The sequence below is a fragment of the Vigna unguiculata genome, chromosome 10 (genome assembly GCF_037176805.1).
Source record: "Vigna unguiculata cultivar grain cowpea cultivar isolate G323 ecotype 2 chromosome 10, ASM3717680v1, whole genome shotgun sequence".
Taxonomy (NCBI): Eukaryota; Viridiplantae; Streptophyta; class Magnoliopsida; order Fabales; family Fabaceae; genus Vigna; species Vigna unguiculata.
Genome location: NC_140801.1, coordinates 1,107,660 through 1,133,714, shown reverse-complemented (window position 1 = coordinate 1,133,714; position 26,055 = coordinate 1,107,660). Strand labels below are relative to the sequence as shown.

Here is a 26,055-nt window from a genome sequence, read left to right as displayed (position 1 = left end):
ACATGAAAGGAATTGCTTGAAAGTTACACCACAATTACTCAAAAAACAAATCACACCATAAATGGTTCTTGCCTAACATATTACATTTTAATTATTTATTAAAGTCATTAGATTAAAAAAAAAAAAATTGAACTTTTGTCTCTCCTTCAAAATATTATTCTAAAACATAAATGCTTAAACCATGTTTTCATTATATAATGAAGAGGAAACGTTTTACGCATTCTTCATTTCTTCATTAAAATATATGTAATATGACGTGGATTTTATTGTATTATCCTTTCCTTCCGGAACCATTTAAAACTCTGCAGCTTATGTCAGCAATGAGCAGCACCATTATCATGCATAAAATAACCTGTGGCCATTATTTTTTTAATCATGGTTCATGCACGTATCCTGCAAAAATTTTCTATAAATACCCTTAACGTTTTGGCACAAAAACACACAACTCTCTCTCAAATAACTCTATAGTACCTTGTGAAGCAATTCATGGCTCATTTGGTTTTCTTTGCTCTGGTGTTTGCTGGGCAACTGGTTGGTGGGTTCAGTACCCAAAGGCTCCCTCCACCCAACAATCCAGACATGTTAACTGTTCTGAGCGTTGATGGTGGTGGTATCAAGGGGATTCTTCCAGCAACTGTTCTTGATTACTTAGATAAGGCTCTTAAGGTTCATTCTTATGCTTAATACTATGCATATGTATTGGAATTGCATGAATGAATGAATGTTCATGAGTTTAACTTGAATTTTGTTGAGTTGCAGGCTAGGAAACCAAATGCAGATTTAGCACATTATTTTGATGTGATAGGAGGAACCAGCACAGGTGGACTCATAACAGCTATGTTAGCCACACCAAGCCCTCATGATCCTACTCGTGCTGCCTTTACTCCTGCACAAATTGTAGATTTCTACAAAACAAATGGCCCTCATATATTGAATGAGTCTAGGTATAATAATAGCATTAATATAATATTCTCAGAACATCATCAATATTAACTAATAATAACATGATTTGTGTTTGTGATGATGAAAACAACCAACATGCAGACCTGGAAACGGTCCTGAGTTCGACGGGGAGTTTTTACATAACATAACTCGTGAACTGTTGAATGATACACGACTTAGTCAGACATTGACCAATGTTGTCATCCCAAGTTTCGACATGAAGACACAAAAACCGGTTATATTCTCAAACTACAAGGTTAGCAGCATATAGCATATGCATATATTAATTTCTTCGTAGGTTAAAATGGAAACAGGAATTAATATAATGTTTGGGTGATGCAGCTTGAGGATGCTCCGTACTTAAATGCGTTGTTGTCGGATATATGCATATCCACTTCAGCTGCACCCTCTCAGCTACCACCTTACTATTTTGTGAACGATGGTGTCGAGTTCAATATGATTGATGGTGGTATAGAAGCTGGGAATCCGGTAAATTAATTTGATTGTTGATTACAAATATGATAAAAACTCATCTGAATTACGATGCATGGATGGATATACATGTATACCACAATGTTCGAAGTTTAACAGTGTGAAGTTTGTTTTCTTCAGACAGAGGCAACAGTGAGTGAAGTGCTACAACATGTTGAGTATTCCGAAATCTTAGTGTTGTCTGTGGGAACTGGAACAGAAAAAAATAACGAGACCTTTGATGCTAAGACTGCTGCCAATTGGTCAGACACAGATTGGTCAGGTCCTGGACTTGGTTTCGTTTTGGGTGAATCTGCAGCCATGACTGAATACAACCTTGCTTCACTCTTCGTAGGGTTCCAACCTGGCCATATATACCTTCGAATTCAGGTATATATTTCTTTTTATTTACTGTTTTTCTCAGCATTGGATTATTTATTGATGAATTAATCATGTGATCAATGGCAGGAATACGACTTGAATCATGATTTCTCCAATACAGTTAATGTTACACAAGAAAGCATGAACGGCCTTGAAGAGACCGGAAAACAACTGCTGCAAGAAAATGTTGTAAAGTTGAATTTGGATACTTTTGATCAAGAAAAACTTGGGATAACAAATGCTGAGGCTCTTGACAGGTGAAAAAAAAAATGAATTAATTTTACCTTTGAATTTACTCAACTATTTATTTTTTGCTGGTTTTGAGGGGAATGGTTTTGTGTATTTTTATGAAGGATTGCTGATATTTTGGTTGGAGAAAGACAACGTCGTCTGAAACGGAAATCTATGGAGAAGAGAGGAAGACCATTTGTTGAAACTCTTAGGGTTCTTTCTGACAAAACTCAAGCAAGTGGGGCAATCCTAAGAAACCTTTTAATTTAATGTCAATTGTATGAACTTGTATTAACTCTCTTGTGTTCTTTATTCACGCTTGTTGTAGTATCTAGAATAAGCAAGGCATGTGAGTTCTATGTAACTCTTGTAGCTACCAAGCATCTTCGTATAAGAAAAGGTTCACTCCATGAGAGTTTTATGCAGCTCTTATTGAAAGAACCGTGAATGTAATAAGCATCGATGTATAATATTTATGCTCTTTGTTTCTCTTTCCTTTGTGATTTTAGATGAACACACTAGGTTAACACAACTACCATCGTGTGAAATTTGTTTTTGACATCAACATATTCCATCATTTGAATGGAAACCATTGTAAAATTAAGAATGAAAAAAAATTATAGAGTTTCCAAAAGAGATATTACATCAGTTTATGTTAGCTATGTAATCAAAAATACTCTTGACAACACACATTTTCGAAAAAGTTAACAAAATTATTAAATAGAATAATTTTTTATTTTTTTAATGAAAATTACAAAAATAAAATAACAAAATTTTAAATTTTTTTATTAAAAATAATTATTTGTCAAAAGTTTATCAAATAAAATTTTGTTAAAATATCGTTGCCTTAAGTAATATGCCAGGGATACGTATTACCTCGATTATATATATTTAGATCAATAGATATAATTGTTTTTACATTAGCCTTCATTCTCGCTTCATTCTCACACTTTGTTTTCGCTTTTGTTAATTGTTTTTTTTAAACGGAATTTCTTCTCCATCACTCTAAGTCCACGCATGACATCATTTAAAAATTGGACAATAATATTTTAACTGTTATGAATTAATGATTGTCCATTGATTTGATACATTTACTCATATGATTCATTACTCTTTATGGTAAATATTTGTATTAACTAAGTTGATTTGTTTCCTTTATGGATTACATATTGTATCTATAAATAAGACTCTTCCTATCAATAATAATAGATAGATGAGTTGCTCCCTATTCTCTCATTCTCTATTCTCTCTTATTTTTTCTCTTCTCTATTATCTGTCGTCATTCTCTATGTTATTCACTTTATTTCATAACACGTTATCAGCACGATGCTTCAACCAATTGAGGACTAGTGGAAGCTTTTTCTCTATAATGACAGAGTGCTCTGCGTGTCTCAGTCCAGGCTCTTTCTAATCCTTTCTCCAATTATAATTTTAACTTATATTCTTCCTCTTGCGATGAGAATTGTTTAACTTTATCAATTTTCATCTCCGTCTTATTATTTTTATGTTTATTATGACGGTGATTATTATGATTATTTTGATGATGATTATTATTATTATTAATATTATTATTTTATGTGTTAATTCTAAACATGCGAAATGTTGCAAAATTTGGATTTGTGACCTTTGATATTACAAGGAAGAATTCCTAATATTGAATTTTAAATGTTGAAATATATTTAGATGCAATGGATATTGGGATACCATTAAATAAAGAAATAAAGCATCTAAGCAACTAATTTGCTCATAACAAAAATACTGTGAAAAGAGATTTCACAAATATTGTGAATTTATTTCATGCCTATGTATGGCTGGCTGGACAAAGCAATAAAGTTTTTGATGAAAAATCATGAGATCCGCCTAATCTGCTCCATTCCCAGAAGTGAATGCAACAATCAATATTATGAATTTATTTCATGCCTTTGTATGGCTGAACAAAGCAATGAGCTTTTGATAAAAAATCATGAAACCTGTCCAAATTGGTTCTGTTCCATTCCCAGAAGTGAATGCAGCAACATTTTATTTATATTTTCATGATCGATCATGATCTTGATTTTGGACATGGTCATAAAGAAAATTTCAAAGACACATTTTGTCACCAGAAGTGGCACGATAATGTGAAAAAAAGGAAAAGGAAAATGTGAAAATATTAACAAGAAGATGAAGGTATATATTATCATTACGATGGTAAAGGTCATTTGAGTTGTACTTATTGTACACCAGAGCATCTTACAAATAACGAGAAGAACATAGAAACACACTTTGCTTATGAAGATGGTGATTCTGATTATGGCCATATGGATGCTACTCATCTTGATATTGTTATTTTCTTTGCTAAAGCAAATGAAAGCATTGATCACCTAATTGATTATGAGAGTGTTGAAAAAAAAAATCTCATATTGATATTTACGTTTATATGAAAAACGAATGTTTTGCACTAGTACCAAAAGATATGTGTCTTATTGATTGTGCAACAACTTATACAATTCTCAAGAGTAATAAATTTTTCTCTTATTTGATGATGTGAGACATCGATATGTTAGTATTATTTATAGTACTACAAATATATTTGAAGACTCTGGAAGAGCTATTATACTTCTACCAAGAAGTTGAATAGAAACTTATTAAGTTTCAATGATATTTGTCTAAATGGATATTATATTGAGACAAACAATGAAAAAGATATGAAATATCTTTATATCTCTATGATTGAGTTGAAAAAGAAAGTGTATTGGAGAAATTATCAACATTCTCTTATAGTTTGTACTACAAGTTTATTAGTACAATTTAAATGCATGTCATAGTAAACCAGAAGTTTACAAATCAAAATGATTGCCTTGTTTGACATGATCATTTATTATGATGCGAAAAAAAAAAAGGTTGAAAAACTCATGTGAACACGTTTGAAGCGTGGTAGACCTATTGGTTCCAAAGATAAAAACTCTTAAATGAGAAAGGGGGCTGATATGCAAAATAACCTAATCGAAAAGGTTGAAATCCCAAAAGATTCATTTGACATAATTAATGGTTAGGTTCCAGAAGAACCTCAGGTACCTGAAATGGTTGAAAATGATGAGATCTCAATAAATTATGTCATGAATCATATAATATGCAACCAAAATGAAGTTAACATTGACGAAACTTTTACTTATAACATAGCGATGAATGCTATGAATGACAATGAGGATCAATAAGCAATGATCATTGAAGATTGTCGGCAAAGAAAAGATTGGCCAAAATGAAAATATGCAAAGAAGCATAATTATATTTGTTTGCTAAACAAAAGGTTTTTGAACGTATAGTTCGCACTCCTGAAGTTGTGAAACTCATTGGGTATATATGAATTTTTGCGCAAAAATCAAATTAAAAATGATGAAATTGTTAGATACAAAGCATAATTGGTTGCTCAAGGTTATTCACAAAACCTTGTATTGATTAGTGAAAAAACATGTTCACTAGTATTGGATGCAACAACATTGCAATATTCGATTATCCTAGTTGCACAACAAGGTTTGTATTTACATCTAATGGATGATGTTACAACCTATTCGTACGGTTCTTTTGAGAATTATATTTATATGAAAATCCCTGAAGGATTTTATTTGCCCAACAAGACAAATTCTAAAAAGGGTTATTTAATAAAATTTAACATGCTCTTTTATTGATTAAAGTAAGGATGTGTGTGGTATAACCATCTTATTGAGTTCTTATTAAAATAAGGATATGGAAATGATCCTTTTTGTCTTTGTATTTATATGAAAATATTAGAAAATCAATTTTTCATAATTATTGTTTATGTAGATGACATAAACATCGTTGAAACTACTAATGAGCTCACAAGGCAATTGAAAGAATTTGAGATGAATGATCTTTGAAGGGCAAAGTCTTGTTTGAAATTAGAAATTGAGTATTTAAATAAAATTATTTTTATACATCACGAGGCTTATATGATTAAGGTGCTTAAAATGTTCTAAATGGACAAGTCATGTCCATTATGCACTCCAATAGTTGTGAGGTCGTTAGATGTTGATAAAGACTATTCTTAGACCTCAAGAAAATGATGAAGATCTTCTTGGTCTAGAAGCACCATATCTTAGTGTCATAGAAACACTAACGTATCTTGCGAATTATACTCGATCTAATATTGCATTTGCTATAAATTTGTTAAGCAAGATATAATTCTTCAACTACAAGAAGAAAATGGTTTGGAGTAAAACATATACTTCGTTACTTTAAGGGTACTACGAATATGAGCTTATTCCATCCAAATGATTCAGATTCAGACCAATGGGTTATGGATATGCATGTTATTTTACATATTCTTACAATGTCACAATGGTTGATCACAAACAAGATGTTTGTTCACATGTGGTAGCACAATGGTTTCATGAAGGTATATGAAATAAACCATAGTAGCAACATCGTCTAATCATACAAAATTACGAGAAAAGTTGTGAATATGTTTGGTTAAGGTTTATAATTCAACATGTGCAAGAAACTTGTAACTATCCCCGAGAAAGATGGAATCAACAACCATATATGAAGACAATAGTGTATTGTTCAATTGAAAGGATGATATAGATATCCAAAAATTCGTTCATCTGAAAATAGGACAAGTCTATTTGTAAAGTTTTTGCCAAGAAAAACTTTTGAGCAAATGACTCACAAATTCGGACTCTGTCACCTTAATGATGTAAGTTTACATGAGGGGGAGAAATAGAATATGTGATGAACAATATTGTATTAAAGAATACAGAATGTTGTACTCTTTTTCCTTCACTAGGTTTTTTATCCCAATGGGTTTTTCCTAGTAAGGTTTTAACGAGGCACATTCTTTATCAATGTACACTCAAGGGGAGTGTTATGAATTAATGATTGTCCATTGATTTGATACATTTACTCATATGATTCATTACTCTTTATGGTAAATATTTGTATTAACTAAGTTGATTTGTTTCCTTTATGGATTACATATTGTATCTATAAATAGGACTCTTCCTATCAATAATAATAGATAGATGAGTTGCTCCCTATTCTCTCATTCTCTATTCTCTATTGTTTTTTCTCTTCTCTATTATCTGTCGTCATTCTCTATGTTATTCACTTTATTTCATAACATTAACTACTTAATTTTGACAACTTTCTCTTATAACATGAAGTGTTATTTTTTAAGTGATTTTTAATTTTTAATTTTTCTTATTTTTAATATTCTAAAATCATTGAAAAGATGACACCTAAAGTTACAAGAAAAAATTGTTAAAATTTAGTAGGCAAAAAATTATTTTTCTTTAAAATTTCATCAAATTACCCTCTGTGCTTCATTTTCGCCGCCATTAGACTACAAGCCTCTGCTGCTTTAACATAACAAGTTGCGTTGTCGTATATAATGTTCATGTGGATATCATACCGAAAATAATTTTTTTTACTCATGACATATCTACTAAATAATCAATACTATTATTCATCATGTAATTTTTCTAACAAAAATTGTATATCTTTGTAAATAATTTTCTTGACAAAATTATTTTGTAACTTTTTTTTTTGGAGAAAATTGGAAACCCTTCTCATGTAATTTTTTGTCAAACCTTCTAGTGTAATTTTTGATAAACAAATCAGCAAACCCTTGTGACTCCTTCGTGCTTTTGACTAAGAATGTACTAGTTGGTCGGATTGAATATGGGTAATGCCTACCCCTCCTATCTGTCCTGTCTAAAAGATTGTTATGTTACTTGTTAGATGTTTGTGAAAACATATTCACAAATTTCTTTTGTAACTTTATGTATTCCTAGATATTTATGAATATTTTTATGTTATTTTTATAATTTGTATAAAATGATTTAAAAAAAATTAAAATATAAACTTAGATGAAAAATTAATTTGAAATACAATTTAAATCAAATTACTCAATAATACATTATTACTAAATAATTTGGCCTTTATAACAAGTAAATTTAATTGAATTGCACATTAATTCAAATTTTAAAAAATTTAATATTTTTAAAAATAACTTCAAGAAAATAAAAATATACAAATTTAAATTTTAAATAATTACTGAATAATTATTATTTTTTCATTAATAATTTTTTTTTGATAACTTAATTTTGAAAAAATATATTTAAATAAAATTAACTAAGAATTATTAGTTAATTTTATTAAATTAACTATCCATCAACATGGATAGTTTAATATCTATACCTGATAAATTGGTACATATTTTACATTACAAACTAATTTTATAAGGTTGAGTTATATTTAAAGTTAACTTTTTAACATAAGGCATCATAGCCTCATTAGAACTTATCCTTATAAATTGTTGTTTCTTAAGTTTATTGCTTCACTGTTTAACTTAATATTATAAACTGATTTATAAAATAAGGTTTACACTGATTTATATATTAATAACAGAAACCTCCAATAATTATCTACGAGTATTTATTAAAAATATTCATAACAAATTTGAGCCACAAATAGTAGCAAATATAAACTTTTTTTGTCGTTCCTAATATAATATCAATTTTAATTAACTTGGCCATGGTCCGCTGCTCATTTTCATCCGTTTTGTATTAAATTTTTGGAAGAGGCAACAAAGTAATTATGCAATGTTTCTCGTCAAAGAAACAAACGAACATAGATGATTAGACTATTGAAGATAAACCCAAAAAACTAATGCTACTATTTGTAGAACTCTATTGGATTTATCTAGATTTTAACGTATGATTGGTATTGTTATATTTTTTTATTCTTTGATGGTGATGCCAAAAGCAATTATTTGTACACCTTACGCACTTATTCTATATTCTATATTCCATGCATTTATACATGTATTTCATGAAGACATGATTTTAATAGGAATATATTTATAAGAATGACATAACTCGGTGTTGAGAATATTACTTAATATCTTTTTTATTTAAATTAGTTTTTAGCAAATATTTCAGTTTTAAATATATGTTTCAGTTTTAGGAAATTAGTTATTATTTTAGATTAGGAGTGAGATATTCTAAATATTTTATACTTGATATTTGTTATATTTTACTCTATATATAGAATATATCAATAAAATACAAAAACATGTTCCTCCGTATAACATATCACATATATCTCTCATATATCTTTTATATCTCTCATATTATCAAAAATCCTAAAAATCCCAAACACTCGGTTTGTCATCTACTACAAAGAAAATTAAAAATATAAAAAAAAATGCATGAATCATACATAGTCGTACTATCATTATCTTTCCTTATTTATGAGTGTCTCATCTACCTACCTCTTGTTAACTACTCCATTAGGGTTTATAATACCTCACATAAATATCAAATATCAATAAAAAAAAAGTTCAATTTCATAACAATTTAGTCTAATACCCACTAAACACATCTTTTATAATATTGGACAAGGAAATCTTACAAACCACAAAAAGAAAAGCACCAAACAAGGGATCACTTTTTATAATACACAGTTCTAGCAATTAAGTTACATCAACAGAAAAGCATCGAACATTATTACATGATCCATGGTTACTCCAAACCATTCAACCTTATTCCAACACAACACACATATGTTACAACAAACATGGATAAACACAGCATAATATAATAATGTCATACACATGACATTTATCCATAATACTCAAGTTGCTCTTATTCCATCGAAAAGATCTTCAACACTTTCTACGAAACCTCTTCCTCCTTTTTCCATAGATTTCCTTTTCAGACGCAACTGCCTCTCTGCATATAATTTCTCAGCCAACCTTAACAACACAAATCCTCTCAAAAGTTAGCATTCATATATAATCACCTAATAAAATTCTGTACATGATGTATATATATATATAGCTTTTAACATAACTATTATAAACATATTTTAATAATATTCTTGTTGCGGTTATGTCGGCTCTGATATCATTTGTTAGGTTTATAAACACCAATGAGACTTGAGCCTAACCACATAAGGCATTGACACCACTTTCAACTCAAAATTTTAAGACAATGGTATTATGAGTCTTTATTCTTATATAGTGTTTGACTTTGTCTATTATATTCAATGTGAGACTTTAATTTACACTTGGACTATTCCCAACAATTCTACGTATAAATCCAAAGGCTATATTTACACATCCATGTATATATTGATACTGTCTGCATATAGACATTCCTAATGACTCATTCTTTTTATTTATATATTAATTATTTTTGAAAAGAAATTCTACATAATTAATCTAATAAAGAAATCTCGTAAAACTTTCTGCCAGGTACCTGTCAAGAGCTTGAATATTTGTTTGGTCGAGTTCATATGGGAGAAATGTATTCACATTTATCCTCTTGACTTTTTGAGTCAACAGGCCCTTTCCCACCTTTTCAAGGTTATCCATGTTTTTCTTATTAGCATTATCCATTTCTGCCATGGATGGATCCAGGTTATACTCCTGCAATTCCATATATATCAGCAATCATTTTAACTTATACATTACTTGTTCAATTCATTTTTCTTTTCTATTATAATTGATGCACAAAAACATAACTATGTGTACCTCAATTCGAAGATAGTTATCTGCAGATAAGAGGGCAGGGAAGATTGTGGCAAGGTAGTAATGAGTCATGTCTGTACTGTATATAGCTTCACCGATAGTATTAATGTGCCAAGGTAGCCATAAAGCTTGGCATCCAAGATCAAAGTACCCACCTAATTTGTCCTTAGATTTTTGTATTCCAGTTCCTAATGACAGCAGCAATATTTCCTTTTCCCCATGGTGTTCTTGTATCACTTCACTCACAGCAGCCATGGCCTATATTATTCAATCAAACTCTTCACATATTTCTCCATATTTCTTGCAAAAAAATCACTACGTCTTAACTAGGTCAAAATCTCATCACTACCATCTGTCAATTCTATGTAAAAAATATATATATTTATGCGTAAAGAAGATATAAAATTATATATATATATATATATATATATATATATATATATATATATATTTGTTTTTTTGAGTTAGTGATGAATATTTACTGGGTTGTTAGCAGCCATAGCACCATCAATCAAATCAAATTGAACACCATCATTCTCAAATTCGTGGGATGGTAGAAAAGTTGGTGCAGCCGAAGTGCCAAGACCTATATCTGAGAGTTTCGCATTCAAGTGACTTTCTTTCTTCAGCTGCATCATCCAAGAATCACGAAAAATGTTCAATTTTATGTTAGGAATTCAAGTTTGAGTCTAAGTCCCACATTGACCAGAAATGAGAAAGTAGAGCACTATATAAGAATAAAGACCCATAAACCCATTGCCTTAAGGTTTTTGGTTGAGAGTGGTGTCAGTGTCTTATGTGGTTAGGCTCAGATCTCATTGGTGTTGTTCTCCCCAGTGAAACCCCCTCTGGCTCAAACGAGTGCCATACCAGTATGGTCCTAGTATCGAAAGTCTTCCTGGCAAGAGTCCCAGGTAAGGGTTCCAGGTAAGCGTGTCCCGTTAAGAATAATGGCGGTACAGAAAAGGACAGAAAAGGAGTACTCGTGGTTGGGCAGCTTCCGCTGGAGGGGGGGAGTGTACCAATGTGGTTAAAGGGACTCACCCTTGAGGGGGAGATTGTTAGGAATCCAAGTGTGAGAGCACTATATAAGAATAAAGACCCATAAACCCATTGCCTTAAGCTTTTGGGTTGAGAGTGGTATCAGTGTCTTATGTGGTTAGGCTCAGATCTCATTGGTGTTGTTCTCTCCAGTGAAACCCCCTTTAGGTAAAAACCTGACATTTTATAACACTTTTCCATGCATATATATACATATAACAAATTTATTATATCATGCTAACCTTGTAGTTTGAGAATATAACTGGTTGGATTTTCTTCTCGTCAAAGGTTGGTATTACCACGTTCGTCAATGTCTCACTCAGTCGTGTTTCCCTCAATAACTCAGTAGTTTTTTGTCTTAAGGCCTCTCCATCGTACTTGGGACAACGAAAAAGATGATGACTGCATGTTGTTGTATCGCAAGACTCAAAAAAACGTTTAACCAAAATGCTAAAACAGATTCATCTTTTAAATCAATTTTTATCCAACAATACTTTTATTTGAAGAGTGTGTTAACTCTGATATTAACACCATACCATAAGAATCGCACTAGACATCAACAAAGACATGAATTCTCCTTTTGACAGATATTTTATCAAACACATCCCACTATAAGAAAATCATTAAATACACCAACTAATTTTAAAGACCAAAATATTTAATTATTATATTAACTTACATCAATTTTATAAAAAAAAATATTTTTTCTAAAACTTTAGACTCTAATTCATTAATAACTAAAACTTTAGTAATTAATATTAATGTGCAGGGCCATTTGAGGTTTATACTTATACCTACGAAATATATCAGGGCCATTTTTCTTGTAGAATTGTACGACTTGTGATGGAGTGAAGAGAGGACGATGGGAGTGAGATGAGTTTGGAGCTGCCAACATAAGAGCCATGAGTCCACCGGTGCTTGTTCCTGATATCACATCAAAATAATGTGCCAACGATGTTGTTGGATCCTTTGCCTGCAACAAAAACACAACCTCAAATGTTACAACCTTGTAAAACACTGGTTTAGTTAATCAAATATTTGATGGGAAGAATACATATACAATATTTAAAGCTTAAAAACTTGGAATTAATTAATATAATAGAAATTGGACCTTAAGAGCCTTGTCCAAGTAAATAAGAACAGTGGCAGGAATAATTCCTCTGATGCCACCACCATCTATGCTCAGAATGGAAACTTTATCTCCATAGCTTGGAGGTGGCAATGGTGTGTTAAATGCAGCCATGAGTTGGCTGCAAAACACCAGAGTAAACAAGAGAAATGGAGACATTATCAAAGTGTTCAAGAGAGAATTGAAGAAGGGTGTGAAATGGAGAATGAAGAACTTGAGAATGCAAATCTCTAATATGGAGGCTATTTATAGACTTCTTTTTGCCACCATGCAATTAAAATAATTAGTAAAATAGTCTCATTTTTATTTATTAATAATGGTGTTTATTGCTTGTTCAACGTGAAGTTCATGCCTAATTAACTAGGACCACTTAAAAAGTATAATTATATAATTTTAAAGTTATTACATTGTGAACTAGTAAAAAATCACATTAGGTATGACTTTTAAAATAACTTTATATATATATATATATATATATATATATATATAACTTTTAATCGAATTAAATTAATCTGAAATAAGATTTTAAAACATTGATGAATTATATTCATGAATCAAAAGAAAAGAAGGTTAAATTATTAGTTCCTATTTTTGTTTTGTTTTCACAATTTAGTTATAATTTTTATTTTATTTAATAAAGTCCTAATTTTTATCATTTCTGTTCAATTTAGTCATGTTTTACTAATTTCGTTTAGATGATTAATAATAAATAGTAACTGACACGTGTCACTTAGTGATTTTTTATTTTATTTTTCATTTTTTTAATTTTTGAAAACAATGTTTAAGTGTCAATCCAACAACATGTCATGTATCATTATCCATGTTTTATATTCAATTTGATTCTATACTTGTTCTTTTTGTTCGATGAAGTCCCATTTTTCTTAAACGGAACAATTTTGTCCCTCCCAAATTAAGACCAAATTTAATTTTTATATAAATATTAGAATGATGTTTTTATTAAAATTTAAATTTAAATTTAATATTTTTGGTTTAGGGTTACAATTAATTTAAAATTTTAGATCAATGATATTAATCCTCATGATCAAAATTTCGGTTCGAATTTTAAACTAATTGTAACCCTAAACAAAAAATATTTAATAAAAATGTGAATTTTAATAAAAGCATTATAACATTTATATAGAAATTAAATTTGATATGTGGAAAGAGACAAAATTGTTCCATTTAAAAAAAAAGTGAATAAATTAAACAAAAATAACAAATATAAAAACACATTTAATCTCACACGTGGCATGTTGCGGGATTGACACGTGAACATTTTTTTTAAAAAAAATTAAAAAAAAAACCCCAAAAAAAAAAAATGAGATCACATGTTACAGTCACTGTTCATTACCGTTAATCATTTAAACCAAATTAACACAAGAGGCCTGAATTAAACAAAAATTGACAAAAATTACAACCTGATTAAAAAATAATATTGGAAGTAAATTCTTAAAACTAGACAAAAATAGAGACCAAACGTGTAATTTAATCTTAAAAGAAATAACCAATTAAATCCAAGTTCATTTTTCTTCCCGATATTAACCATATTAACCCTATTAGCACATTTTTATTCGAAATAATACATAAACTAGTATTCATAGTTATTTTTTGAGTTAATCCTAGGAAAATATGCATATTGATTATACTGTATGAATAACATTTGACTTTTTAAAATAAATATAGAAGTCTCGTTGATTATATACAAATTTTTTTCCTATATTTGTATTTATCTTTATTTTAAATTATTAAGATTTTTGAATTTATTTGATATTTTATTTAACCTTTATGTAATTATATTTTTTTATGAATTTCTAGTATTCAAATGGAAAAATATATTATTTTGTTATTAAGTTTTTAATAACATCATCGTATTTCACTTACATGTGATAAAAATAATTATTTAATATATATTTAGAAAGTACACACATATACATAATTTTGATATGAAGTAAAAACAAATATAAATTCTTACCTTGAATATATAGGTATGAGTATTAAGAATGACATAGGAAGTTTGGTAGATGAAGTTGATATATTCAACTCATCTACCCTAATTAGATGGTAAAATTGGTAATTAATTAATTAATATCTCTAATTTGATAATTTAAAAATATTATATGTTAAATTACTTTATTCTTTTCCAGAAAACTAAAGAGTTGAGTTTATTTTTTTCAACAAAGTGATCAAAATTTTAAGTCACCCTACCATTGAGGGACCAACCAATTTATTACCATTCTACAGCATATCGAACCAAAATGATATATATAGTACAAATATTTCAATTTAACAAATATTGTATTTTCTAAAATTATTTTCAGATATAGCTATATATAAATTATGATTATAAATTTCCTATAATAATTCTAATTAATTTTTGTTTTTCAAAATCTCTTGCAACAAAAAAATAATTATACAATTTTTTGAAACTCTCAAAATAAGTTAATGAGAATAGAAGGATCCAGCTCATGTTGTGTGGGCATGGCTACACGTGTCTTCAGAGACCCAAACTCATTAACTACATAGGATGTGGCTGAAGAACCACGTGTCCACTCATAGTAAATAATTTTTTTAGGTTATGGATTTACTTTACCAACTTTTTTATCTCTACGTTATTTCATTAGTGTAGTTATGAGTATAACCACTTTTACATTGTTTCATTAATTAGGACTCAAATTTTGACTTTAAATTTGTGTTAAGCTTAAATTTATGAAATAGGTTACATGGAATCTTTTTACAAGTGTAATGACTCAATTTAATTATAAATAAATATAAAACAAAAAACGAATAAAAGTTAATTATTAATTAAACCAAAAATAAAAGTTTATGTTATTATAAAACTATTTTCTTAGTTTGTATCTCTCGTGTATTCTTATTTAAGATAAACACTTCCAAAAAAAACTATCAATAAAGATAGTATTATATATTTATCTAGAAATATCAAAAAAGCTATAACCTCTATACAATATTTTAAATTTTTTGTCATATTAATATTTTTACTATATATTATAAGGATACATCGTTTATACTTATTTTTAATTTTATTATTTAATCAAACAATTATATCGTTAAACAAATAAAACATAATCTTTTTATTTAATAAAAGATCTAATTGTATAACTATTTTACTCAAAATAAATTACGTAACTTCTTCACTTAAAATTACATGTAATTTTTAAAATGATTATGCTAAAATTAAATTTTTTTCTTGAAAAATTATTAGTTAATGTGATAACTAATATTTTAAGAAGATTATACAAAAGAATTTCTATGACCTAAAATTCAAAATCTAGAATTTTAAATAAGATTCTAAATTATCAGAATAGAGAAATAATATTTTTTTTAAATATAATTTTTCTCCCACAAATTTAGAGAACTATATTTTTAGAATGGACATTTTACGATAGAACAAAAATAAAATTATAAATAAAATATTAAAGTATTGAGAGAAAACAAAACTTATAAAAAATGAGTTTTGCAATGAAAATGCCTAAGACCCTAATCAATATTATTACATTTTTATTTCGGAACCGTGTGAGTCACGCATTTGTTAATTTTACGCATAATAGAGGCTACTAATTTTATTCAATGACTCACACATTTACTAATATTCATTCCCTTTGAAAAATATAACAAAAATAACTCACACATGTACAAAATCATAATTTATACCTTTAATAAACATTAAAATTAATTTATCCGAGTAAAATCATAATCAATAATTTTGACAAAACCAAAATAATATATTTAATTATTTATCACTCTCATATTAAAAATAAATAAGCATATAATTTAATATAATCTATAACTCTAAATAAATTATACGTGTATAAATAATTGTCTTTCGTTTCTTTAAATTCTTGATGAATTGAATAAAAATAAAATTTTAACTATTTCTTTTCAATATAAGTAGTTATATTGTGTACAAAAAAATTATCTTTTATTTTATTTTACAATCTTGTTTCAATAATTTTTATTGTGTATAAGTATTGATGAATTGAATAAAAATAAAATTTTAACTATTTCTTTTCAATATAAGTAGTTATATTGTGTACAAAAAATTTATCTTTTATTTTATTTTACAATCTTGTTTCAATAATTTTTATTGTGTATAAGTATGTAGATAAATTGACCAAATTGTGTGTTGACTCAGGGGTTGAGTTCTTTTGGCTTTCCACTCTATTCCTAACTTGTTTATTGATTTTATTTTTTGAATTAGAGTTGGTATGCTAAGAGTTAGATTTGATTAATTTGGTTGTTTGTTTTGCTATTACATGGGTCTTGGCTTGATCTATCTAACCATCTCTTGAGCGAGACACTCAAATATGTTATTTAAAATTAATATATATTTACATAGAAACACACATTTTTTAAAAAAAACCCACATTTTTTTCACAAAACCCATATTTTTAACCATGCACCCAAAATATTGATGCAACAACTCATAAAACATTAAAAGTTTTCTTTTATAATCACAACATTAAAAACAACAAATTAACATTATCTTACAAAACTCATCACTCACTCACTAATACAAAATAAACATACTAGAACAGACTATTAAATTGGTTGTAGATGAATTGATGTAATGCAAAGCGTGGTAGTAATTTTGTAAATACTGAAAACTACATTAGATTGGTTGTAGAGAGAATCGATCTAATATGCTCATATTAGATCGATTATAAAAGGAAACGATATAATATGTGCATATTAGATCAGTTACAAAATTCAATCTAATAGGCCTTCTTCTCCTTTTTTTTTTCATTTTCGCAAAATTCCTTCTCTTCTTTCCATCCTCAAAACAACTATTTTCTCTCTCATTTTCGAAGCCCAAAAACTCCCCCTTATAATACAACCCTTTCTCTTCTTCCTTCAACTCCATCTTCTTTCCCGCTACAAGCTTCACATTTTTATTTTTCTCCAAGCAGTCATCGCTTTGTTCCTCTAACCACCAATAGTGATTTACTTGTCCCAACTGTTACGATCATCAGTGTCGTGGTCATAGCTATTGCAACTATGTTGTATTGATCTGTTTTGTTGTTTTCAAAATTGTCATTACTACTTTGGTCGTTGCCGCTTCTAGGTTGCACGTCGACGGTGTTACTACAGTCATTGCTTTTGTTGTTCTGGTTGTTACCATGATCGATCTGCTTGCCATTGGTGTTGATCTCCTTACCATTGGTGGTGTTGCATTTGTCACCAATATGTTCATTGTGTCAACGCCTAACAGAATCAAGTTAAGGTTATGTAGAAACCATTTTCAAAAAGGTATTAGATCTGTTGTTCCATAATGTCTTTGACATATTACATCAACGCATATTCGATCTAATATGTGATAGTTGACATTATCATGTTTTATCTTTTGTTTATTTTTATTATTATCTTTTTAGATATTTTAGGTTTTATTTAATAGAATTGAAAAAAGTAAGTCTTTGGTTACATACTTAATATTTTATAGATAAGTATAAATATCAAGGAAATTAAAAAGAATATCAATAATAAATTTATAAATACAAAATAATTAGTCATTGAAAAGTCAAATACTATTTTATAAACTAAAAAATATTTATATCTAAAATAGTTTCTATTAGTAAAAAATTATAATTAATTTGTGAATCAAAAATCAATTATTTTTTAACATTAGCTATCAAAATTTTAGACATTTATTATTATCTGTGACATCCCATTTAAATAGAATAAATCTACTAAAATAAAACATCACATAAATATAATATAAAGGATACACTGATACAGTCATCCATAAGTATACTAGGAAGAAAATTAAGGCACACCACGATGCCATACACAGAACATAAAAGTACAATCATTTTACAATGGATTGCTCATAGAGCAAGGAATTTAAAGTAATCTAAAAGTTCTTTAGAAGGGGCTCAACAGTGAGCCACAACCCAGACCATACGGACCACACTATGCAGCACCATCTTCACCATCCTAAGAACCATCAGGGGTTCCCGCGTATGCTCACACCAATAAATTGGTGATCATTGTAAAAAGGAAAAGCCAAACAGAGAAACATAAATCAAACAGAAAGGATAAGCTAGAGTAGAAATATTAAACCAGGTTATAAGCATACAAAATAGTAGGCACCCAAACCACACAAAACAACCAAATGTAAGACCCTCTGACTCAATTATCTGGATTATACTCTTGATATAGAATTCTAAAGGAAGTATGCACATGTGTTGGTTTCTAAACTCTGCAGAGTCTAGACGCAAGGGGTTATCACCCAACCACACACAAGGTTAATCCTCTAATATCTTAGGCCTAATATGTCCTAAGACTAGGACCTCCTACCACTCTCACCACATAAATCATTCTACTCTATGTGAGCTTGAACGATTATTAGAGTTCAGGATACCTTCCTTCATCTAGACATCTTCTATATCAAGGTATATACTAATCACACCATCACCAAGAGTTTCCCATGAAACTTTTTTTATCAACAACATTCCACATGCCATCTCAATCATTATCATCTCATGCCAAAGCACCACCAACCAACCAATTCATGTTCCATTTCATACTCAAAATAGCAAAATCCCACTCATTTAATCTCATACAATATACATGGTATCATACTTCATGCTTTTACGGTAAAACACTCTATCATGCAGACAAACAACCACATCAGAGAAGAAAACAGAACTAGAGCATGACCCTGCACCAGTCTCGCTCAGGCTGGAAGTCCTCGCTCATGCGAGAGAGGTTCTCTCGCTCAAGTGAGCCCTTTTCACATAGGTGAGAGCTCGAGTAGTGGAATAGTGAGGTTTTTGCAAATTCTCGCTTAGGCGAGACCTCCTCGCCTGAGCGAGATCGCTTCTCGCTCAAAACTGGAGTTCGTCACTTAAGCGACAGCTCGAGCAAAAACCTGAGAGAGTTTCTGATACTCTCGCTTGGACAAGACTCGCTCTCTTGGGTGAAAACACCAGGTTTCTCCATTGTTCACACTGCAATAGCCAGACATTCGAAACCAAACAACATTTAACATTTTTCCAAGCAACCACAACAATACACAAGCATCATAAACATGAAACAGAGCTAAAAATAGGCAGATATAAAGAAAACACAAAAATCCTATCTTCCTTTACTTGGAAAAACAGAACTGCAGTGGAAGAGAGCCCAACAGAAGCTCTCCACAACACAATGTAACTTAAAGAAGCTGTATACAAAACATAAGGTTGAGGTTCTAGAGAGAACTCAAGACTGAAGCTAAAACATCTGGACGAGAAAAGAAGACAAACAGGAGTTTGAGCTCAATTTACTTGGACAAAATGAGCCCAACTAGCTCGAAGGGGAAAAGAGCTTATGCCCTAGCAGAGCTCTCTGCTTTAGGAGGAGAACAATTTTTGGAAAATAAGTAGAATGAGAGTGAGTAGGGCTGGGTGAAGTATTTCTAGGAGTCCCTAATGGCCTGACCTTGAGCCCTCGAAAAAGGCCAAGCCCAAACCTTTTTAGAGCAGAAAAATGGGCTTACATTATCAATCTCTAATTTTTTTATCAAATATAAATTAAAAGTACCAAAGTACGAAAGACATATATATAATTAATAAATGAAGAATTTATTTTAATTTTCATAATTCAAAAGCAAAAGCTTGTATTACATATATACGTTAATATAGTATATTAAAACAATATTAAAGAAAAAGATAGCATTATATTCACATGTTCATAGTATTATTAGTTCAAGTGAGAATACTAAAATGAGTTATGATGAATTTATCTTTGTTTTTGTTGAATGTGAATGTTTAGTATGAATTACTATAAAATAATTGTTAAATAAAAATTAATAAAAGATAAAAATAATTAAACATTATTTTATAAATTAAAATATATAAATTTATAATTGATTTTTGAATCAAAATTTAAATTGATCTTTAATAATAACTATCAATTAAAAAATATTTAAATATATAAATTAAAAAAAATATAAATTAAAGGAATATATAAATTAAAGGAACACTTTGGGATTAGTCTTTATTATTATATTATCAACTAATTTAGAATCTAATAAAATATATCTATGTATTTTAAACAAATATTTTATTATATATTTAATATCATAATAAATATATGCACATCATAAAAAAAAATGCACTAAAATGAAACTTTATTACATTTTAAAGGCCAAAATAATACTTTAAAAATTTTGAGGAGATGAAATAAAAATGTAATGGCACTTAGTGTGGAAATTGGAACTCTATAAGTGAGTTTAGAGGGAAAAAAATAGGATAAAAAAATTAACATTTTCTTTTCTTTTTCTTTTTTTAATTAGCAAAAGTAAGAATTTTATATATATTAAGTACTTGCGATGTCTTAACCTCTCGACCTGTATGCAAAAATATTTATAAAGTTCTCTGTATAGTCTTCCTATGTCATGTTTAAAGATCAATACATTGATAACAATGATCCTACCATCTTCATTCATCCAATGCTGGTTTTAGCACATATAACATACAAAACACAGACAAAGATTGGTCTGCAATATTTTTTTACTTATACAAAAATTCAGTTGTTATACTCCTTGCAGCAACTCTCAATTACAGTTTTTACGGTTGATTCTTCCTTCGTATGTTTCACTTAACTATCCACAACCCCTCCATATGGTATTTCCCTTTTTGTTCAATTCCATTAGGTGAAAACTTTTAAAGTGTGTTTTTACTTGGTTATGGTGTACATTATTAACACCTACCCAAGTATCACATAGGTGCCATATTTTAGCTGGTATCTTACATCCTAAAAATAGATAATTGATTGTTTACTCTCTCTCTCTCTCCATACATAACACACAAATCATTCTCTAGCCTACCACCCCTTCGTCGTAGTTCGTCTTTAGTAGCTATTCTATTTAGCATGACCCTCCATGTGAAGTATTCAGCTGATGGTATGTTGTCCAGATACGGACAGGGGTACAAATACGACACGGACATAGATATGGAGATACGACTAAATTGAAAAAACATAGGACACAGGACACAACATGTATATACATGTTAAGTTTGAAACTGTCAACTAACACAAAAAATGAATCCAATCTATCTATCAAATATCCAATATGCAAAAAGTAGTTATATAATAAGATTTGTTCTTTATTTTAATCATCAAAATCATGTCAAAGATAAAAAAAATATCTTTCAGATTCGACATAATGTGTCCTAGAAGTATCGTATGAGTGTCGATGTCCGATACGTGTCGGACACGAAACACGACATTTATGAGGTGTGTCGGAGCATCATAGGATGTTAGTACCTTTCCTGTCCATAATTATATGTATAGACTCGTTTCTTCCCCACCACTTCTTTCATACAACTTCTTATATACATTCCTAACAGTATAATCGTCCTAATCTTCGCACTTCCATAGTTAAGTATCTTCCCTTTCCTTACTTAGTAAGATAATGAATATTTTAGCTCTAATGCTTTTACCGGTGGTTTTTTTCATTCAAATGACAACGTCAACATCCAGATTGATGAAGGTAAGAACATTTAGTATTGGTCTCAATTAAAATGATGTATAAAGGAAAATATAAATAATGTGAACGAAAAAAAAAAACGGAATCTTTTTGAAAAAATGTGAGACACGTGACGGAATATGGTGAAGTTAGTTGAGAAAAACCTTTTTTCTCACATTTAAGAAAAAAAAAATCTCATAAAACCATTTTTTAAAATTACAAATAAAGTTGTTTTTGCTTCAAATATATTAAGATAAATATGGTTAGAATTAATTATCGTAGATACCATAAACTAATGAACTCATTTTAGTATATCCAAAAATTTCAGAGCTTAAAATTTTATATACATGACATATCTTAACTTGTAACACATCAATGGATTCATTAATCTTTACAATAAATAACACCTTAACGTTGTTTGGATAAATTCTAGTAAATAGACTACTTTCGTCAATTGTTGGGTAGAGTGTGCAACTTCTATGCCCGTGTCATTAGCAATTCATCCATATTTAATATTTAATACGATATTCATCATTACACGCCAACGTTGAATCTGCTTAGGCAGTAAAAAATCTCAGTAAAATTAAAAAAGAAAAATTGTGTAAAATAATTTACAAAATATTTGTATTTGGGAAATTCAAGTGTGATTTTGAGTTTTATATTTAATAGAAATGAGAAAGTTAAATAATTTATAAAAAACTTTATAAATTTGTTGTCTTAAAATTTTAGATCAAAAGTGATGTTAATCTCATATATAAAATGGATTCATGTGTTATTATATTTGTATTTTTCTAGTGAATTCATTATTATTATTATTCTATTATATATTTATACATATTTTTGCCAAAAAAAAAATGGTATCATAACTTGGTTCGTCTTGTGATAATATAATGAGTAATAATACTTTTTAACATACAATTTTTTTTTTTTTTTTACATTTATTTGACCCTACCCTTCACTCTTTCTCTTCCTTTACAAATACAAAAAATTCACTTTTTATATGAGTATTTTATATGAGTATTTTACCTCTACAATGTGTGTCAAATAAATATAATGTGTGTCAAAATATCGATATTCTAAAATCTAAAATAATAGTATAAGAAAGTTCTAATTTTTATTTACAGGTTTGAGCATTCCAAGTTTTTTAATATACATGTACATATATATTTTGTTGATAAAAAAAAACATTGAAATACTCTTGATTGAAAATGTTTCTTCTTGATAGAAAATGTACCAATATAAAAGAAATTCATCCATAAAAGATAATTACATTAAGATTTTGGATTAAAGAATGTGAATTTAACTCATTCTCATTGTTGTATGTTTTCCATAAATATTCCTCGAAAGATTCATTAATGAATGACGAACAAATTCTTACAAACAACATGACATCACTTCTAACAAAATTTTATGTGTTTTCCTTTATGTATAAATTTCTAACACTTACATTAAGTGAATAATAATTTATCATATGAGTATATTAAACGAGAAAAAAAAATGTTAAAATGTGTTTATTGCCGACACAATATTTTTTTTGTCTGTTTTGTATACTGAAAACGGAAGAGAATAAGTTGATATTTATAAATTTTGTTATTGATTTATTTTTTTTTCTGCTCTGTGTAACGTGCATGAGTGAGCTGTGTTGAGTCGTTATTACTGTGTTTTTGTGAAAAGAGTGATTGTGAAAGTGCTTAGAGGGTTCTTGTACCTAAGTGAATGGTTTTATTTGAAGAAAGAGACAGCATTAGAATCTTAAATCTTTGTGTAGGTCACAGCCAAAGTTACGTAAGCGATTCAGTGTTTTTTATTAGGGTTAGATAGGTTCATCCCCACATTCAACAAAACCTATTTTTTTGTTTTTTTTGATTTAAGAAAAAGAAAAAAAACAGGAACACGACAGTGCCCTCGATGTATGCATGGGAAAGAAAATTGGACCAGAATTTGATTACTCAAATACCATTCCAAAAATAGAGACCAGGGAGACCACTTTAAAAAATGTAACTTTAACTTATTGTATGGAGTTTTGGGTGGAAAAGACAACACTCTTTTTTTTTTTCTTTCTTCAAAGTATAATTAATTTGTTATTTTAAGTAAATTACATATTAATTAGTTTTTTAATTATATTCTAATTTAAATGATATATATAGAAATATAAAAACAATTAATTAGGTTATACTAGTAATATTATAAAAATATGATAGAAATTCCTAATTCGTAACATATGTGTATATATATACACTATTATATAAACGATTCTTTTTTTTTGGTGTACAAGTTTTTTTTTTCTTTCTAATTTATCCTTTAAATAATCAATTTTTTAAATTATAATAATTATCTTACCCTTTTTAATTTTCTGTAAGTTTTTAACAATTTAATTATTTTTTATTTTATTTTTTTTAATTTAATCACTTTTATAAGCTAAAATAATTAAAAATTATAAAATTTTAATTATCTAAAATTCAAAAAATTTACAATAATTGTAAAAATTATTTTTATTTATTTTTTATAAATAGTTTTCATTAAATTCTCTTTTTTGGCATCTAGCTCAAGAATTGTTTTTGTAAATATTACAATAATTACTTTATTCTATAAATATGCTATATGTATATATATATATATATATATATATATATATATATATATATATATATATATATATATATAATAGAGTATAATGGTGTTTGGATTTGTATACTTTAAAGTCACAAACAATAACAAGAACAAATATGTATACCAAGACAGGAACAAAAGAAATAAATGTACAATAGCGGAAATATATTTTTTTGATATCTGGAACTTCAACTTGCCGATCCTTCTAAAGTGTTCACAGCGCACACTTTTAACAGAACCTTTTAATTATCAACCTAATATATAAAAAAAGTTTAATAAGGTTCTTACTTATTGCAAATATAAAAGAAATATCTCAAGTTATGTAATTTTATGTTTTTAACCTTTCTTTTCTTTGTGTTATATTCTTTTAGAATAATTTAATATAAGGTATCAGAAATGGGTTTAAAGCCTAACTCAACCCCAGACAATGGGCTTAAAAGGTGAAGTTTACAATTACACATATATACTTTAAATAAAGGATGAGATTTAAACCTAACTCAAGTCTCACAAACCGACTTGTAAGATAAGAATTGTATCTACTTATATATTGTGAATTGACCTTATATCTAGTTGATATGAGACTTTCAACATAAGGGTGAAAATATCTCAAGTGATTTTCTACTATGTCATGCATCTACACATATATATATATATTATTGTTAACAAGAAAAAAAGTTGAAAAATTATATTGTTTATTCTTTTTGCCGTTAAAGAAATAGCTAAATACATGATGGTAATAGAAGAAAAATGAGCGTGTGAATGTGTGAATGATTATATAGTAATAATTTGAATAAAAAGTTACTTGTTGTAGTAACTATTTGTTCACTGCAAGAATGTGTAACTTTTATTATCTCTTTGCATATGTAATAGTAAGATTTCGTACAAGATTCATCGTTCATTTGGATCAACTGTCTTCTGACATTATGCTATGTTGATTGTTGTTTTTAGAGAAATAAGGACAGTGATGAGTTGGTGTTATTTTAACTTTGAATAATGAAAATAAAATAATTGATAAAAAAATTATTAATTTTGTCTTATTTTAATTGAAACTCTAGAACTAAATTATAAATTTTCAAATAAAATAACAGTAAATTTTAAAGTTTTTTTTATTAATTGGGTCAAAATAATACACTTAAATAAATAGTTTCATTATATATGATTATTAGTAAAACAAAAAATATTTCTCCCACAAAAATATAAATTTACCGCTTTAATTTCACACTGTCTTACAACACATCAAGTGATTATGTATTT

General features: G+C 28.4%; 2 protein-coding genes across 2 annotated transcripts; one reads left to right on the top strand and one right to left on the bottom strand.

Moving 5' to 3' along the window:
- Window positions 1–439: 439 nt before the first annotated feature.
- LOC114167290 (patatin-2-Kuras 4-like) lies at window positions 440–2,514 on the top strand. Its single transcript, XM_028052337.2, has 7 exons — window positions 440–666; window positions 760–944; window positions 1,045–1,198; window positions 1,285–1,431; window positions 1,555–1,803; window positions 1,882–2,051; window positions 2,148–2,514. Exons 1-7 carry the CDS (start codon window positions 487–489, stop codon window positions 2,293–2,295), a joined length of 1,233 nt encoding a protein of 410 aa, XP_027908138.2. The 5' UTR covers window positions 440–486; the 3' UTR covers window positions 2,296–2,514.
- Window positions 2,515–9,450: 6,936 nt separating this feature from the next.
- LOC114167522 (patatin-like protein 1) lies at window positions 9,451–12,930 on the bottom strand. Its single transcript, XM_028052623.2, has 7 exons — window positions 12,708–12,930; window positions 12,391–12,569; window positions 11,839–11,998; window positions 11,038–11,184; window positions 10,559–10,813; window positions 10,284–10,453; window positions 9,451–9,778 (listed from the first exon to the last, which is right to left on the bottom strand). The coding sequence occupies exons 1-7, from the start codon at window positions 12,882–12,884 to the stop codon at window positions 9,658–9,660; spliced, it is 1,209 nt and encodes a 402-aa protein (XP_027908424.2). The 5' UTR covers window positions 12,885–12,930; the 3' UTR covers window positions 9,451–9,657.
- Window positions 12,931–26,055: the final 13,125 nt, after the last annotated feature.